The sequence below is a fragment of the Macaca mulatta genome, chromosome 5 (genome assembly GCF_049350105.2).
Source record: "Macaca mulatta isolate MMU2019108-1 chromosome 5, T2T-MMU8v2.0, whole genome shotgun sequence".
NCBI classification, from domain to species: domain Eukaryota; kingdom Metazoa; phylum Chordata; class Mammalia; order Primates; family Cercopithecidae; genus Macaca; species Macaca mulatta.
The window spans coordinates 3,348,961-3,367,230 of record NC_133410.1 but is presented as its reverse complement, the minus strand read 5'-3'; the positions used below and the strand labels follow the sequence as shown (position 1 = coordinate 3,367,230).

Genomic DNA, 18,270 nt, shown 5'->3' with positions numbered 1-18,270 from the left:
CCATCGCCTTGGATACAGTCACTTTTCCTCTCTGTGTATCACCTTCCTCGCTGAGGATGAAATGGCAGGTAGTATTTTTTTAAGCTTTGTAAACTGTACACCATTACACAAATACAAGCTGATCATCTGTCATAGGAATTTAATGTACCATCAGTTTTAGCCAGCTGCTTCAATGCAACACAGGGAAAGCCACGGGCTGCCTGCTGAACCCGCAAACAAAAAGGTGCCCAGCAGGCTTACTGGGCTTATCTCCATCGACAACACAGGGCATCTTCACTGACGACAAACCAAATGACGGCTGCATGAAGTCACAGCCACTCAGGCAGAAGTAGCACATTTGCAGCAGCAGCTCTAACTCAGTGAATGCTCAGAATCCAGCAGAGGTGGAGAGGGACCCATCTAGGCAGCAAGCATTTACGAGTGCCTGACCACTGTCCTGAGGGAGCTTCCCAACAATTTATGAGGGAAGACAGGATTTGATACTACAGGTATTTACTGGAGGCAGTCTGCCTTGCAGGGAGAAGTATTTTATTACTGACAGCGTGTAAAACTGCCGGCACATGGTGAGAATATAAGATTCACTTTCTGTGGCTTCTCTTGGGTTTTAACTTCCCTGAAGGCAATGCACGCCTACTGCCTGCCCCCAGGACAGCCACCCCACTGCCCTGTCCTACCTGAGCAAGCCACTGCTGTAGCATCTCTGCTGAGGACAAGAGACAGAACATGACAGAACCTCAAGAGAGGTATGAAACAGGAGCCACAGATAAGCCAGGATGGATTAGAAAATTACACTGATACAGACTTCTTTACCCAGCTCAGAACTGAAGCGAGACCAGGTGTTATTCCAGACTTAACTGATCATGAAATACCAAGTGACTTCCCAAAAGGCATGGGTTAGTTACAGGCTCAGATAGAAAGCATACCTTGAAAATGTTTCTTCTGGCAAATTCTTTATTTGTTTCCCTTCACTGTGTTCTTCTAGTGCTGAATTACTGTCCCCATCTCTTAGCCTATTAATTACTGGACAGGAGATTAAATATGGAGAGAAAGAGAGCTCCTGAATACGAGAAAGAACAATATCTTCAGTTGACTGGGAAATCAGAACCCTCAAAATGGCCAGAATTCCTGATATCCACAGTTGAACAGTGCTCACAGATGCCTAAAATAAACAGAATAAATAAGTCATAGCTAAAGAAAAAAGGAAGATTAAATTTCCCCCAATTGCCAATTTTGTGGAAAAAAAAAAATTACTCCTATTTTACTATCCTACCAATAAATCTTTCTATCACTGAGTCTCAAAGTGTGGTCCCAGAAAAGCAGCATTAGTATCACCTGGGAATTTGTTAAAAATGCAAACTCTTGGCTCGGTGTGGGAGCCACCTGTAATCCACCTGTAAACTTTGGGAGGCTGAGACGGGCGGATCACAAGGTCAGGAGATTGAGACCATCCTGGCTAACACGGTGAAACTCCGTCTCTACAAAAAATTAGCCAGGCACAGTGGCACACGCCTGTAGTCCCAGCTACTCAGGAGGCTGAGGCAGGAGAATCGCTTGAATCCGGGAGGCGGAGGCTGCAGTGAGCCGAGATCGCACCACTATACTCCAGCCTGGGCGACAGAGCAAGACTCCGTCTCCAAAAAAAACAGGCCGGGTGCAGTGGCTCACACCTGTAATCCCAGCACTTTGGGAGGCCAAGGTGGGCGGATCACGAGGTCAGGAGATCAAGACCATCCTGGTTAACATGGTGAAACCCCGTCTCTACTAAAAATACAAAAAATGAGCTGGCATGGTGGCGGGTACCTGTACTCCCAGCTACTTGGGAAGCTGAGGCAGGAGAATGGTGTGAACCCTGGAGATGGAGCTTGCAGTGAGCCGAGACCACACCACTGCACTCCAGCCTGGGCAACACAGCGAGACTCCATCCCCTGCCCCGCAAAAAAAAAAAAAAAAAAAAAAAAAAAAGGAAACTCTCAAGCTCCACCCAAACTGACTGACTCAGACATTCTGGGGGTGGTCCCAGTAATTAGTGCTTGAACAAGCCCTCTAGATTCATCTGCTGAGTCAGGCGAGAGACTCACCATTGTGTTTGGAGTGACGAACATACTCCGTAAAAGCATGTCCACCGGACGGAGGGAGGAAGGGGCCAAAATCTCAAATAATGTATTTAACACTCCAAGGGCTTCATGAGAGTCAATGTGCATCTGTGAAATTAGACACCACAAACATTTCTACATAAGCCAAAAGAAACGTCAGCTTCCTATACATCAGCTATGTAACTCCAGGGCAAATTGTCATAATCATCTCATCATCACGTTCCCTCATTTAAAAGCATTTTAAGTTCAGTGGTGAACCAAGCAAACATTTTTAGAACAACACTGTATCAGCTATATTTTTCCCATAACGGAAATCTTTTCATTTAGATTTTTATTACATAAATAATAAATGTTTTCTGTAAAAGACTCAAATATACAAAAGTGTGAAAAAAAATCAACTAGAACTGCAGCACCCTGATAAATCATTACCAACATTTTGGGGACCAGTCTTCCAAGCGTCCCTTTGTAAACACATACACGGGATGGTATGCACACTCTTTTTCTTTTTTTTCTTTTTCCGCACTCCATCCCTCCCCCAACAGTTGTAACAAATGCTAAGTCGTGTATATCCCTTTCTTAATCTCCCCCATGTTCCTATAGTCATATCCTTGCCCCCTCACACACACAGGTTTAGTTTTAGTTGTTTTTGAAAAACCATAAACATCTTTGCTTTTCTCACTTAACAGTGCATTGGAGAACTCCCAAGGCAACTGGCTGAACTTCCTTCCTCCCTCCCCTTCCTTCCTTCCATTTCTTTCCCTTCCTCCCTTCCTTCCTCCCTCCCTTCCTTCCTTCCTTCCTTCCTTCCTTCCTTCCTTCCTTCCTCCCTTCCTCCCTTCCTCCCTCCCTCTCCCTCTCCCTCTCCCTCTCCCTCTCCCTCTCTCTCTCTCTTTCTAACAGAGTCTCGCTCTGTCCCCCAGGAGTGCAACGACACACTCATGGGCTCAAGTGATCCTCCTACTTCAGCCTCCTGAGTTAGCTGGGACTACAGGTGCACACCACCACACCCAGCTAGTTTTTGTATTTCTAGTAGAGACAGGGTTTCACCATGTTGCCCAGGCTGGTCTCAAACTCCTGAGCTCAAGCAATCTGCCTGTCTTGGACTCTCAAAGTGCTGTGATTACAGGCATGAGCCACTGCACCTGGCCAGAACATTTTTAATCATGCAAAATAACCCAAGCTAAAATAGTCTAAGCTTATACCACAGTGTGTTCAACCATTCCTGATTGATGGTGGGCACTGACTGTTTCCAATATTTGTTTCTACTGAGCGTGTATACACATAGCAAACAATTCTGCAAAGAGATGTGGTGTTTTTCAAGGCACAGATGTGAAGCTCACAACACTGGCCACATCTTACAAGAAGGGAACAATGGACCTTCTGAGCTCCAGGATTCCTGCACCCTGGACCCTCACCTGTGCCCACCAACTCTGCCTCCCCCCAGCAACTCTGGGAGAACCCACAGTGCTCTGTCATCCATGCAGCCAATCCTAACCCGTGTCTGTGAACACCACGACAGAGATTTGTTTCTCCTGTATCAGGAACCGATCCTCCCTGTTTGCTTCTGTCCTCAGGGTGGAAACAGGCCCTCATTTCTGCCAACTTAACCCCCTGCCGACTCCTCTCCTCCTCTGGCTACCGTCTTATTTCTCTGCTCCTTCTTCAAGTAAAACCTTTTTCCAAGTCTCTCTCCTGTCCTTTCAGGAACACACTCCCATTAGGGTTTGGCTCCCTTTGCTCCTCCAAAAGCACTCATCAGTGCTCTCGGTGCTGCCAAACCTGTGCCAAGTTCCCAGGGTGCTCACAGCAGATGTCACCCTCCTGCACAAAATGCCTTAAAAAAAATCTTGGCTTTAGGAACCCCACACCTGCCTACTCCCCCTGCCCCAGCACTGGCTCCCCTCACCTCCCTGACCTTGGACCTGGGACTCAGCAGGCTCGGTATTCAAGTTCCTCCTCCTCTCCAGCCAGGCTGTGTCCACTGTGAGTGGACATCTCAGATGCTGACCCCCTGCCCCACAGTCTCTCGACAACTCTGGGCTCATACACCTGATGCTGGCCTCGCCTCATTAGGCACCTATGGGGTCTCAATTGCTACATCCAGACAATCTCTGACCTCCTGCTGCCCCCAATGTCTGCCCTACCTCGTCCACAGCCACCCTGTCCTCACCCTGAAATCACCCCCAATGCCCTGCTCTCTCTCACATTCCACATCTAAGTCAACAGCAAACCTTGCTGTTTCTGTTTTCACGCTGCCAAGGGATGCCACGTGGGCCATTCCACTTCACCACTGGGCCTCATTCGGGTGGCTCTGCTCTGCTCTCACCTCCCCCTCAAGACTACTCTCAACTCAGGATCCTGCTAAACACCACATCAGGGCAAACCCTCTCAAGGCTCCTCCATGCTGGCCTCACCCCACCAGGCCTCGCTCCCTTCCCTCCGCATAGCTGCCCCACTCCTCCACCCCCATTGCTTGTACCCTAACAGCACGTTCCCCCCAGGGCCTTTGCAGCTGTTTGCTCTTCTTGGAATGCTCCTCCCCCAGGTATCTCCTAGGCTTGTATCTTTCCTTTCTGCAAATTCACTCAAATGTCACCAGATCACCACAACGTTTCTCATCACCAACTGAACAATGCCACTCCGCCGCCGAAACCACCTAACTCTCTTCCCTCCGGGATTCTTCTGTACAGCGTCCCTCATCAGCTGCCATGGTAGAGACTTCACTCACTGGTTTTTCTATTGTCTGTCCCCTCACCCCATCCCAACAAAACCTTCACTCCAAGAAGGCGGGGGGTCTTTCTTGAATCTGCTCTGATCACTGATGTATGTACTGCCAGTAACAGGATAGTATCTAGCACTACTTCTGAATGCAACAGGCTCCTGTGCTGAGCTACCTGGCCGGGGCTGTGCTACGCATTTCATAAATGTTTTATCGCACAATTTCCATTGCGGCAGAAATTAAGTCAGATATTTACTATGCATTCAGGCCTTCAATCTCCACTCTACTCAGATTATGCACAGAAGATAATGGAATAAAGCTTCCAGAGCACCATTCTAACACCATCTGTGGGCAGGGAGACCCTGACCACGCTAAAACTGCTGTCAGTCTCACCAGAAGCCAAGATCCCTGTTCCATTGTCTAACTGGTCTCAGGATAACATTCTATTATGAAATCAGGATGGGGGTGCAGTCATGAAGGCAGTAACCATCAATATCACATGTCTCTGGTTTAAATCAAATGCAAAAAACCACGGACTACTTGTACTATACAGAGTAGTTGTTTATTGTGTATAATCAAGATGAACAAACATGTATTTGCTGAGTCCATTTAAAAGGCAACCTCAAGCCGTGCCAGGCCGCTCATGAGATTTTCTGGCGGAGCTGCCTTGAGGAGGACGCACCACCTTCTCTGTGAGATAGAGATGCTGCTACACTGGGGGCACAGTGTCCTGTGCCTGACTGGGGGCCTATTGCTTCCAAAATTGGTACTGCCAGGCCATTTCCTTCCACTGCATTTGTGGAAACAACAATTCATGTCATTTGATCATAGAAATTCTGATTAGTGATGAATAGGCCAGGTGAGGTGGCTCACACCTGTAATGCCAGCACTTTGGGAGGCCAAGGTTGGTGGATCACTTGCACCCAGGAGTCTAAAACCAGCCTGGGCAACACAGCAAGACCTCGCCTCTACTAAAAATACAAAAAACTAGCCAGGTGTAGTGGTGCACACCTGTGGTCCTTGCTACTCGGGAGACTGAGGTGGGAGAATTGCTTGAACCTGGGAGGCGGAAGTTGCAGTGAGATTACACGACTGCACTCTAGCCTGAGTGACAGAGCGAGACCCTGTCAGAAAGGAAAGAAAGAAGGAAAAAGGAAAGGAAGGGAAAGGAAAGGAAAGGAAAACTGCTAAATTACAAGTAGTAAGGTAACAAAAACAAAAATGTAACCACCAAATAAAACACTGCGTTGACCAGAATGCAGGAGGCAGTATAGGAGGTAAGGGTTCGGGCTTTAGAGTCAGACTTGGCCCGCCCTCACCCCAGCACTCTAAAGCTGTGTGCTGCCTGATCGCCTCCATAACCTCTCTGAGTCATGAGTTCCCCCCGTAAAGGAGGTGGGCAATACCAACCTGAGATGGCATTATGAGAAGAAATGAAGTCAGTTGCCCCATGACTAGCATGGAGAACTGCTATCAAAGCACAGATTAGGATTGAAGGAAGAGCTGATTCCAGCCACCCACCTTTCACAAGGACCTTAAGCTACCATCACTATGCAACAACGAGCCAAGGCTGCGGGGACAAACCTGCTGTTTGGCTAACATTGGGAGGATGATGTCAGCTATCTGGCGAGACAGTCGCTTCCACTTGTCTTCATTCTCCTTGTGGCACTGCTGCAGGACGAGAATGAACATCTCCAACACCTATAAGAGTGTGCACAATTAGAGAGTCTGCTGCCAAGAGGCGCCTTTCCACCCCCATGTGTCCATCTGTTACACTTGTCCCAGCTCAGCTTGAAGACTCTAGGATCCAAACAGATGTGATCCCCACGAGGACAGGGGGACACGGATGCAATCCCCACTCTATGACATGAGAAATGCAGGGGAATCAGAACGAAACACGAGTTCCTCTAGGACACATGCAAGCTGCACACTTTGCTCAGGAGGACTTGCCATCATTGTTATTTGGATAGAATTTATAATATTTCACAATCAGAGAAAAGGCACAGCATGAAAAAAATAAATGTATATTAATCTTTGGCAAAATTCAAACACAGCCTTGACTAAACTATTCTGCAGGCGGCTCACCGCCTTTGTGGAAATTCCCTTCAATTCTGTGTTCTCTGCAGAGGCAATCTACTGAACAGCATCTCCTTTCCGGAAGTGTGCACAGTTGAGCACAAGTTTATTAGTGATCATTTTTACACAGAGATATCCAGAGCTCACTGAACATGCAGCTGATGAGCTCTTCTCCAGGACACCCACCCACCCAGCCAGCTCTGCCTGCAGCCACCTGCTTGCCAGTTGCTCATTTTCAGACCTCTTTATGATACATGTACTTTTGCATTGCAATTATGTGATTTAATTAGGCATTAAGTATTTAAATACTACAGGAGTTAATTAAAATATGAATGAACAAAGAAAGTGCTGCTTCTTATGAGAAAAGCTATGGCTTCATAAAGATTCAAAGACAAACAGCTAAAAAGAATTGACAAAATAAGCGAGGGCTACACAACAGTACAAGCTGAAAGAAAAGAGAAGTCATTAAAAAAGAGAGATTTCTACACTCAGTTTTCCTCAAAATGTCTTTGAATTCTTATGCCACCTTAAGAAAACAAAACCAGAAACTAGCTCAAAGAAAAAGACCTTAGCCCTATGTCAAAATAGTGGTAAATAAATATGCAAATAAAGTTTTTATTTCAGAGTTGAGATTTCTATCATTTTAGGTTTCTACCATCTTGACCAACACTGTCAACTGATTTTTGGTCCTCGTTTTGGAAAAGAGGGCCTCACTATCTTGAACGATCTTGTGACTCTCAGACCAGGAGTCAGGTGAACCCCTGTGGCTGTACCCACTTTAAAGATAAACACCAGGCCGGGCGCGGTGGCTCACGCCTGTAATCCCAGCACTTTGGGAGGCCGAGGCAGGCGGATCACTTGAGGTCAGGAGTTTGAAACCAGCTTGGCCATCATGGTGAAACCCCATCTCTACTAAAAATACAAAAAAAAAAAAAAAAAATTAGCTGGGCATGGTGGTGCATGTCTGTAATCCCAGCTACTCGGGAGGTGGAGGCAGGAGAATCGCTTAAACCCGGGAGATGGAGCTTACAGTGAGCCAAGATCATGCCACCGCACTCCAGCCTGGGCAACGGAGTGAGACTCCATCTCAAAAAAAAAAAAAAAAAAGGAAGGATAAACACCAATGATACCTCCTGCCACCACGCCTGTCCCCCGCCCCCACCTCCCCCTGCACCCGCCGCTGCCCCAGCATCTCCCCAGGCCTCAGAAAGCTCAAACCTAGTTCAAAGTAGCACGGTTAACAGTGAGTGTTACCACATGGCACTTCCTTCCATCTGTACGGGTCAATAAAGTATCCACGACAGTTCCAACACACATTCCTCTTACCTGATGGTACTGGATGAGTCTCAGTAACATTGATACCACCACTTCTTTTTGGGTTTCAAGCTCTTTTCCTGCATCAGCTTTATTTGTTCCTCTTAATACAAAAAGGTCATGGACTATGGGCTGCAGAGCCGGTATGGCTGTGGGGACAAAAGGGTACCCTCATCAGGCATTTCATGGAAATTACATTTGGAAAACTGCTCTCAACATCTACAAAATGATATCAAGAAATAAAGAAAACCCTTACACATACTTGGTTTATGGTAAGAGATGAATTAAGGTTATCAATCATTATACCATTGTGGAAGATCAAAGCTTTTCCTCTGAACACCGATCATTTTGTGATGGCTTCTAAAAAAGGAAAAAAAACCTAGGGCTCCTGTAATTTAACACCACTTCTGAAAAAAGGTGACTCAAATTCAAAAGTCAATTTGAAAATGATAAAACTTCCCAAATAACCAAAACAGCACCATTCCTGGTCTCGAGAATAATCTATTTGATTCATCTGAAAAGACAATAAAAACTTCCACATAATACATTTAGTCAAAGCCACTGGATTATTATGCTTTTTTAAGTAAACTCACTCTCTCATTAGATAGATAAGGGACTTTACCCCAGGTCTTATTTTGGTCTAAAACAGGAGTCAAAATAAATTAATTGGTCTACTGTGACCACATATTAAAAAAAATAAGAAATGCCTTTCATTGGCACACAGGTACACTCTGCCCCTCAGTGTCACGCGCACACAGGAACACTGACCCCTCAGTGACACATACACACACACAGGAGCACACACACACACACACAGAGGCACACTCTGCCCCAGTGTCATGCGCACACAGGAACACTGACCCCTCAGTGACACGTACACACACATGAACACACACACACACACAGAGGCACACTCTGCCCCAGTGTCATGCGCACACAGGACCATATCCTCTCTGACCCTCTCACAGATGACCAAGTAAAAGAGAAAGAGAAAAAATAACTTGCCCCAAAACACAGTGGAGGTGTCACGCATGCACACACGAGCACACGCACACAGAGGCACACTCTGACCCTCAATGTCATGCGCACACAGGAACACTGACCCCTCAGTGACACGCACACACACATGAGCACACACACACAAAGGCACCCTCTGACCTCTCAGTGACATGCACACACAAGAACACTCACTGACCCAGTGACACACACACATACACACACGTGAGGCACCCTCTGACCCCTCAGTGAAGGGCACACTGCAACCCTCTTTGACACACACGCACAAACACTCTGACCTCTCAGTGACACACTCTCTCCAGCCCTGAGACATGCACGCAGAGCCCTGAGACTCACTGACCCTTCGGTGGTGCGCACACATGGGTATCCTCTCTGACCCTCTCACAGACGACCAAGCTTCCCAGCGCAAAGTACTGGCTTTGGCTGCCTACTGATTTTCTGTCCAAAGACCCTCCAAGTGCAGGAAACCAAACACCTATGCCTTTAATAATCTATACTTTGGCAGTGTGAACCTGAAGCCATTGTGAAGCCATGGCAAAGACTAACTGGCTTAGCTCTGTAAAGCTAAGGCCTTGACTGAGAGGTCAGCCAAGGCCCTGCCTCGCCACACAGCATGGTTGATGTTCTTCTGCACACACGCTGAGTGGAAAAGACTCTATGTAGTAGTGCCATTCTCACATCTAGGGGTTTGCAAGGGTCTTAGGATGTGTCCCTGTCAAAGTTCAAAAGCCTACGGATTCCAGCAAAGGAGTCAGGGAGGGGTCAATAGGGCAATGCTGGAAGACCAGTTCAAAAAGCTCAAAGAAAGATTTACAGCTCATTCATAAAACCAGGCTAGCTCCTTCCACAGGCTGGGGGCTTGCACAGCTGGCCATCTCCTGGAGCCCTGTCTTTATTTAAGCTCCAGCAAAATAATCATCAGGCAAAACAGAAAGCCCTGAACCCAAGTCAAACTGTATCTCCAATACCACCTGGATGAGAGATCAAAATTTAATTCACAGCAAGTTCGACTGAAGAATTTTTAGTGTTTCATCGCTTCTCGGCCTTTGGACTAAGATCAGGTGAAGAACTTTTAGTGTTTCGTGTGAATGAACAGGAACTTTATATTCAGAATCTATCTGTACCTTAGGCTATCTTACTGTTTCTTGAACTTTTTTTCCCTGAGAAGATTACAAATTGCTGAGAGTAAAGAATATGCTCTCTTCTCTTTTGAAACGTCTCTAACCAGTACATTCACATACACAGACACACAGACACATATGCAGAGCCTGAGACGCACACGGCCGCCACTGACAAAGTTGAAAGTGGGTGTATGAAAACGAACACTGCCGGCCGGGCGCGGTGGCTCAAGCCTGTAATCCCAGCACTTTGGGAGGCCGAGACGGGCGGATCACGAGGTCAGGAGATCAAGACCATCCTGGCTAACATGGTGAAACCCCGTCTCTACTAAAAATACAAAAAACTAGCCGGGCGTGGTGGCGGGCGCCTGTAGTCTCAGCTACTTGGGAGGCTGAGGCAGGAGAATGGCGTGAACCCGGGAGGCGGAGCTTGCAGTGAGCCGAGATCACGCCACTGCACTCCAGCCTGGGAGACACAGCGAGACTCCGTCTCAAAAAAAAAAAAAACAAAAAAAAAACAACAACAAAAAAAAGAAAACGAACACTGCCAAGCACATCGTGACACTGAAGACGACAGTGAAAGATGTGTCCCATTACCGTGTGTCACAGCCTTCCTTCCACTGGCCATGATGCCATCACAGAGCTGAATGATTTTAGGAATTCCAATGATCTGTTTTGAATGATAGCGTTCATAAGACAGTAATACCAAGAAGAAAAAGATGTTTGGAATGATTGCCTCTGATTCCCTAGAAACAAAAACATCCATTTAGACCTTTCTTTTAAAATTAAGATACATATCAATATAAGCAACATAAAATAATTCATGAGGGCACATGAAGCTAACAGGTGTCAGTGATCTACTCTAAGCCCATCCCTGCCACAGTGCATCCCATCTGTGCCCTTGTGCAGAGCCGGGACAGGTGTAAAGGTTCAGAGGGAGCAGGTAGAAGGCACCTGACGGCACAGAGGCACAGCAGCTACAATCTCCCTAGCTCTCTCTGCCCCTTTGCTCTTGTAGAAATTGAAACTCAAAAGAGAAAAAGTAACTTGCCCCAAAACACAGTGGAGGTGTCACGTGATTAGAACAAACGCTATGCTTCCAGACCCCAGGGAATCTGGGAACACTTTCCTTCTGCACTAAGTTTTCCTAACTACAGTATTTATTAAGTATTTCAGGTACTAAAGAATTTTAACTTTCAATCATTATAAACCTGTAATGGACTAGCAAGAAGTATTAAAACCTCAACATCTAGCAAAAAAAAGCTGCAGAGAATACAAGTGCATAATAATTACTAAAGACAACCTTATATAAAAACTGCTTTCTCTAAGAAGATTTAAAAACTAGTGCTCCACCACAAGATTTCATTCCGCCATCTGTCAACATAATTAAATGCTTTGAAATGTGCAATGAAAACTGACAACATATGAAATTTTCAGATATGTAACTACTTCCAAACAAGTCTTGAGATATACATTAATTTTTAAGAGAAGCAAAAATGCACAGCATGTTAATCAGATTTCCATTTAAAGAAAACAGCAAAAATGCCTAACAGTAGTTTAAACATTCATCTTAATAACCTAAATTACATGTAAGTACACAAGAAGGAGAAAAAACTCTAAAATAACAAAATGCTATTACCTGAACTGGCCCACTTCAATGTATTCGAACTGTTTCAATACAAAGCCAATAAACACCTACGGGAAGGAAAGTAAAATTTTACATCAATAATAGGATTAAAACGTAAAAACCAGGTTTCTTTTCCTCCTGCTTATCTGCACAAATTTTAAATGAATTTCTTGACAGCTGATAAATTGGACTATAAGCATAACTCTATTCTGAAATCAGCCTAGATAACTGTAGAACACCTCCAGGAATCCCCTCAACAACTTTACTACACACTGAGGCGAAACCTCATTGGAAAAACAAGTAATAAATTCCAAGCGACATCAGACAATACCCAGAAGTACACCTTGGGGACTCATCTGTTCCCATTAATGGCAGACAGGGTAGCAGATTCCCTGAAACTGGTTTGGTAATAAGATCCCCAAAGGAGTCGACCTTCTTCCTCCCACCATCTGAGAGGCAACACGCAAGGGCCGCACGGGAGCCAGCTTTGTGTCACACTGGTATTCTACGCAGCTGTCTGCTTTCCCAACCTGATGAGGAGCTTCCACCGATAAAGCATGGAGCACATGGCCCGGCTTTCTCAGAGCCTCTGCGCGGAATGCAAACATACAGCAGGTGCTCGGTAAATCATTATCAGCATAGAGTTCAATGGCTTGTCTGTTCTAGTTCTATTCTTGTTCATAAAACTGTCACTGTATTGAATCTTAAGAACTGGGAGAAAGGGGATCGGCTGATGAAAGGCAATCGGAACAAACATGAAACCAGAGCGCTCACAGCAGGAATGACCTCACACCACCACAAAGGGGCAGCTGGACATGAGCCTCGCGGGCAGGGGCACCGGGACCCAGAAGAAAGCACAGGCCAAAGATGAATTCCACATGCCTGCAGGGCCGCAGGCAGCACGGGGGAGCCTCAAGGCTGTCCTCCCTCAACATGGAAATATCACATGGAGATTGCAGACAAATATAATAAAGCAACAGAATATTCTACATTGAAGAAAAAGCTCCAGTAGAACGACTAAAGAAAGAATTTGATAAAACATTCAAGTCCACCCATTTTATGTTAGAGTGGGGAGTTGCCTTTTTTCCCTACTAAAGACAGGCCCAAGGAGACCATAGTCTGTAACTACCACATGAGAAAATCAGTTCCTACCCATGACGAGTCAGAACCACAGGTTGTTATTATTATTTTGAGACACAGTCTCGCTCTGTCTCGCCCAGGCTGGAGGACAGTGGCACAATCTCAGCTGACTGCAACCTCCATCTCCCGGGTTCAAGTGATTCTCCTGCCTCAGCCTCCCAAGTAACTGGGATTACAGGCACCTGCCACCACACCCAGCTAATATTTTTGTACTTTTAGTAAAGATGGGGTTTCATCATGTTGGCCAGGCTGTTCTCAAACTCCTGAGCTCAAATGATTTACCTGCCTCGGCCTCTCAAAGTGCTGGGATTACAGGCATGAGCCACTGTGCCCGGCTAGAACTAGAGATTATGATTATTACTATTATTTTAGAGACAGGCCTTGCCATGTTGTGCAGGCTGGACTCAAACTCCTGGACTCAAGTGATCCTCCCGCCTCAGCCTCCTCAGTAACTAGGACTACAGAGGTGTGCCACCATGCCCAGTTAGAACTGGGAAATTCTGAAGAAAAGGTAGACTGTAGTCTTTGTTCTCACTAGAATGGAACAAATCAGGGTTCTGGCTTCCCTTGGGGTACCCTGCCCCACTGAGAGCCTGCTCCTCTCAGCCCCTGCTTGCCCATAGCCATAGACCAGGGCTTCTCCCCAGGCAGCCTCCTAGTGTCAAAGGAAACGAAAAGAAGTTCCCAATGCATGTTTCCTGAGGAGAGCAATGGCCCACTGAGACAGATTTTCTTCAGATAGGTTTTGTGAACAAAGGTTCAAAGCATCAAGCCAAGGCAAAGCCCACCCCTAGATGCCTCTTTCATTAAAAGCAGACCCCAGGCCGGGCGCGGTGGCTCACGCCTGTAATCCTAGCACTTTGGGAGGCCGAGGCAGGTGGATCATGAGGTCAGGAGATAGAGACCATCCTGGCTAACATGGTGAAACCCGGTCTCTACAAAAAATAAGCCAGGCGAAGTGGTGGGTGCCTGTAGTCCCAGCTACTTGGGAGGCTGAGGCAGGAGAATGGCGTGAACCCGGGAGGTGGAGGTTGCAGTGAGCTGAGATGGCACTACTGCACTCCAGCCTGGGCGACAGAGCAAGACTCCGTCTCAAAAAAAAAAAGACAAAACAAAAAAAAGCAGACCCCACCTCAATACCCATGGTGGGAAATCAGTGTTGACCACGTGCCCTCAGTTCTCCTAGGGAAACAGACCCTTTCAGATGAGTCACGGTACTAACAGAATTAACAGATTTTTGTCTAGAAGGAAACAGAGAAGTGTAATATTTCTATCTCAAAAATATTCCTACCCCACATAAGGAAGTAGCCCAAGATCATGGGTCAAAGATGACAGTTAAATTTTGACTATGAAAAGGCAGTGATTTAACTGGCACGAATCTTGAGGAAACTGTGCATCATGAAGGGACATGACTAGCCAGAATCTAGTGCCCACAGCAACTGCAGGAGGAGGGCAACGCAGCCAAGAGGGGAAGAGTGCAAATGCTTGTTTGTGCAGAGCCACGCGGCTCCCACGTGGACTCCAGGAGCGTGGGTCTCAGTTACTGTCCGGCTAAATTCCATTCCTTTTTAAAGAGGTAAGCTAACCTGTTAGATAGCCTGAAACTGCAGATGATCAATTATAGTCATAATTGATAATCCATTTAAACTAACTCTCTAGATTTTGCAAAAATGTTCCCCAAACAATAAATCTTAATTAAATCTCACAATTTAAATTCAAACTTATTTTGGAGGGGAGGCGAGTGGATGGGACAAACCTTTGGAAATCCCTAACAGCCAACCCCAGGTTAGCCTTGAGTCCAGGGAGCTGGGGCAAGGATGCCGACTTGCTGAGGCTGGCTATGCCCCGGGCCTTGTACTAGCTAAGTGCATGAAAAACATAAGCAGCAGCAATTGATGGGGGGTGGGGAAACACAGTTCACATTTCTTTAAAGTAGATTTCAGTGTCTTTCAGGGTAATTTGTACTAAATTAGGTACAGGTATGATGGATGAAAGATTAAAAGCGACAAACCTGATCTGAATCCAGAAGACAGTAATTAACCCGTAACTGAACCAGCTGCGCCAGCAAATCTAAAACCTGCTTCTGTAACTGCACAGATGTTGTTGTCGTGTACTGTTTTAAAGCTTTTATAACAAGAGGTTCAAACAAACGAATGTGATTATGAATAGCATTCTATAAAAAAACAAAAGAAAGAAAGAAAGAATCCGTAAGTGAGCCTTCAACCAAAAGCTTCAAGCAAAATACCTGGGAAGTCTCAGCTCCAGTTTCATCTCTAGCACTGACACGCCTGAGTTCACACGCCACAAACGGCACCATTTACCTTATCTGCACGGTTCTTTGTGACACTTGTGAGGTTCGTCTTCAACTGGGTAGACACTTTCTGGAGGACATCAAACCATCTGCCAAATGGGAATAGAAGGGAAGCAGACAATGAGAATATCTTTAAATAATCTCCTCTGCACTCAGATATACTCCTGTTCAAACCAATTTCACATTCACACGATCAGAACATGTCAGACTGAGAAACAACTTGAAAGGCCACTCAGTGTGGCAGCATCACCCTCTCGAGATAATGACACTCTATTTACAGTTTACAGCTGCCTGACAGCCATCAAGTCTCGTCACCTGTGGAAGGCTACTCAAGTCTGAGCTTTTTACTGCTACAGGAAACTGACTACTCAGCCCAGTCTTAAGTGAGACTTGAGAGAAAGGTGAAGGTCATTTAAAAGATCAGTAATTTAGAAGAAATCACAGGATTTTTTTGGAGGATAAGCCTTGAAAATATTTACATCAATGATATCCTTTCTAAGACACATATATGAAATTAACCCAAACATGCATACACTCACTTGCTTATTAATACCCCAAATGGTTACAGAAAGCATTGAAACAGACTTATTCCTGAAACTGGAATACACAGTGAGTACATCACTAACATACAGCCTGGAACATGGGTATTTTCCTTGACTCCTGACTCTAGTGTTTCAATTGTAGCTATTTAATCATTACATTTATAAAAGGAAAAACAAGGGATTCTATTATTGCTACTATACAGATTAGTAACTCAAATACCTGTTGATACTTATGGCAATTTAAGAAGTCCTGTATTCCAGGCATTAAAGACACAAACATAAATTTAAGTAAAAAGAGATTTCTAGTCATAAAGTTGACAAAACACAAGGTAACATATCCAAGATGCTTCCATGACCTTCATACACCTCTGAATACCAGCACTACTGTGCTGCAATGAAGCTGTTCTTTCATCCTTGTTACAGGCCTGAAAAGTGCCACCAACACATGCCACACCACTCTACAGGGCCTGTGCTTTGAACGGGTGGGGACATTATGAACTGCCTTCTGGTTTGCTGACACACTTTGGCAATGAAAGCTGGCTGCTTCTCAGCCCACTCAGTGTTCCTCCTCCTCTACCCCCACCTCTGAGATGTGTAAGTCCCAAGCCCATCTCACTCACTGGCCACACACTTCTTGAAAGGCCGGGCTATGCCTTAAATCATCTTTGCATCAACCATATTTCCTAGAGTTCTTTGAATACAGCAGACTATTAGAAGATGTTGGCTAACATTTTTCGTTTTTATTCTTTTACAAAGTATTTCCTGCTTGCTCTTTTGTGCTTCCACCAACGACAGCATTCTTGCCACAACTGTTACCCCGAGGTGTCGTGCTCCTGCTCCGCCTGCACCATGTTCCTCAGGCTGGCGTCAGCGAGGGCCTGGGTGAAGTGGGTGTACGGGGCCATGAAGCAGTAGTGGTACAAGCCTGGCCTCACACTGGAGGAGCCAAGGCGCTGTGCTCGGCCTTGTGACTTGCTGGGGTTGGATGATAAGCCGTCAAACTGGGAGGCCAAGTTTGTCCCAAAGAGAGTCTTCAACAACTATAGTGAAAAAATTGAAGCACAAACAACGTGGCATGAACAACACTTTAAGAATCTCCCACACAAATATCAAATCCATCTGTAAATAACTGGATACGTTAGCAAAGATTCACAATGTGAAATTCTTCCTGTGAATCACTATTATTACCTCGGCGAGATATTGTATGAAGTGCTGTTTGTACCTTAAATAAGAGTTTTGGGTTTCCTTGCGATTCTAAATGAGATTGAGCACGCTAAACAAAAACCCCGAGGGACTGGAAGTTAACGAGTGAGGATGCAGGGGAGCTTCTGATGTCCTTTGCTCTCCACAATGACAGACCTCGTCCTCCTGGGGAATGACGGGAAGGTCGGCCTCTTGGCTCAATCATGGAATGAGCCGAAAAGTGCTATGCTGGACCCCACAATCCTCCCAGCTGATTACGCCACCAGCACCTGCTGCTTAAGGAGTAGCAGCATTTTGTCGTCATACCTGAAAGTCTTAACAGAATAGGAAAAGAATGAAGCTCTTACTTGTTGAACACAAACAGTTGCCATCATTGGTTCTCGACTAAAGCAGGATTTCAGGTATCCTAGGATCTCCTCAACACACTGTGGAAAGAACAGTGAGACCGTAAGTGACTCAGAGATGACCCATTATTGTACGAATCCTAGACAGAAATCAAAGGTACAAGATAACTTCCATTTAAAGAGTGTAAATAGTAGAGCAAAATCAGAGGAAAGTTTTCCATTTCTTATTTGAACAGAGTAAGTCTTGAAATCCAAGTTACATACATTACAACCATTCTTTCACATACCTACGTATCTGTTCATTCACTCATTAATTCATTAAACTGTTATCAAATACCTATCGTCTACTAGGTATCCAGTCCTGTTCTCAGGGCAGGAATTCAGAAGTGCGCAAAGCAGCTAAGAGCCCTGCATCTGTAAAGCCCCTGAATATGTTCAGTGAACACAACTATGATACAGCAATGTGTGATTTACCACAAATCAGTCCTAGAATTATCTTATAGTGATAGACAAAAATGACCAAACAACTACCTTAACGTTACTATTCTCACAAGAATTTTTATCAACATCTATAACAAGGTGTACAGCACCCAATGTCCTTTACAAGAATCAAGAAGGGGCTGGGAGCAGTGGTTCACACCTGTAATCCCAGCATTTTGGGAGGTCGAGGCAGGTGGATCACTTGAGGTCAGGAGTTCAAGACCAGTCTGACCAATATAGTGAAACCCCATCTCTACTAAAAACACAAAATTAGTCAGGCATGGTG

General features: G+C 45.5%; 1 protein-coding gene across 2 annotated transcripts in view; it reads right to left on the bottom strand.

The window, feature by feature from the left end:
* Positions 1–18,270, bottom strand: part of HTT (huntingtin) — a 166,768-nt gene that overhangs the window by 55,292 nt on the left and 93,206 nt on the right. For both annotated transcript variants that reach the window (XM_028848247.2, XM_078003004.1), the window contains 10 exons: positions 17,508–17,585; positions 16,774–16,997; positions 15,426–15,504; positions 15,116–15,277; positions 11,977–12,032; positions 10,935–11,083; positions 8,215–8,351; positions 6,397–6,513; positions 2,079–2,201; positions 924–1,159 (listed from right to left, as the gene is read on the bottom strand). In XM_028848247.2, the coding sequence (XP_028704080.2) occupies positions 924–1,159; positions 2,079–2,201; positions 6,397–6,513; positions 8,215–8,351; positions 10,935–11,083; positions 11,977–12,032; positions 15,116–15,277; positions 15,426–15,504; positions 16,774–16,997; positions 17,508–17,585 (1,361 nt within the window). The remainder of the gene's footprint in view (positions 1–923; positions 1,160–2,078; positions 2,202–6,396; positions 6,514–8,214; positions 8,352–10,934; positions 11,084–11,976; positions 12,033–15,115; positions 15,278–15,425; positions 15,505–16,773; positions 16,998–17,507; positions 17,586–18,270) is intronic.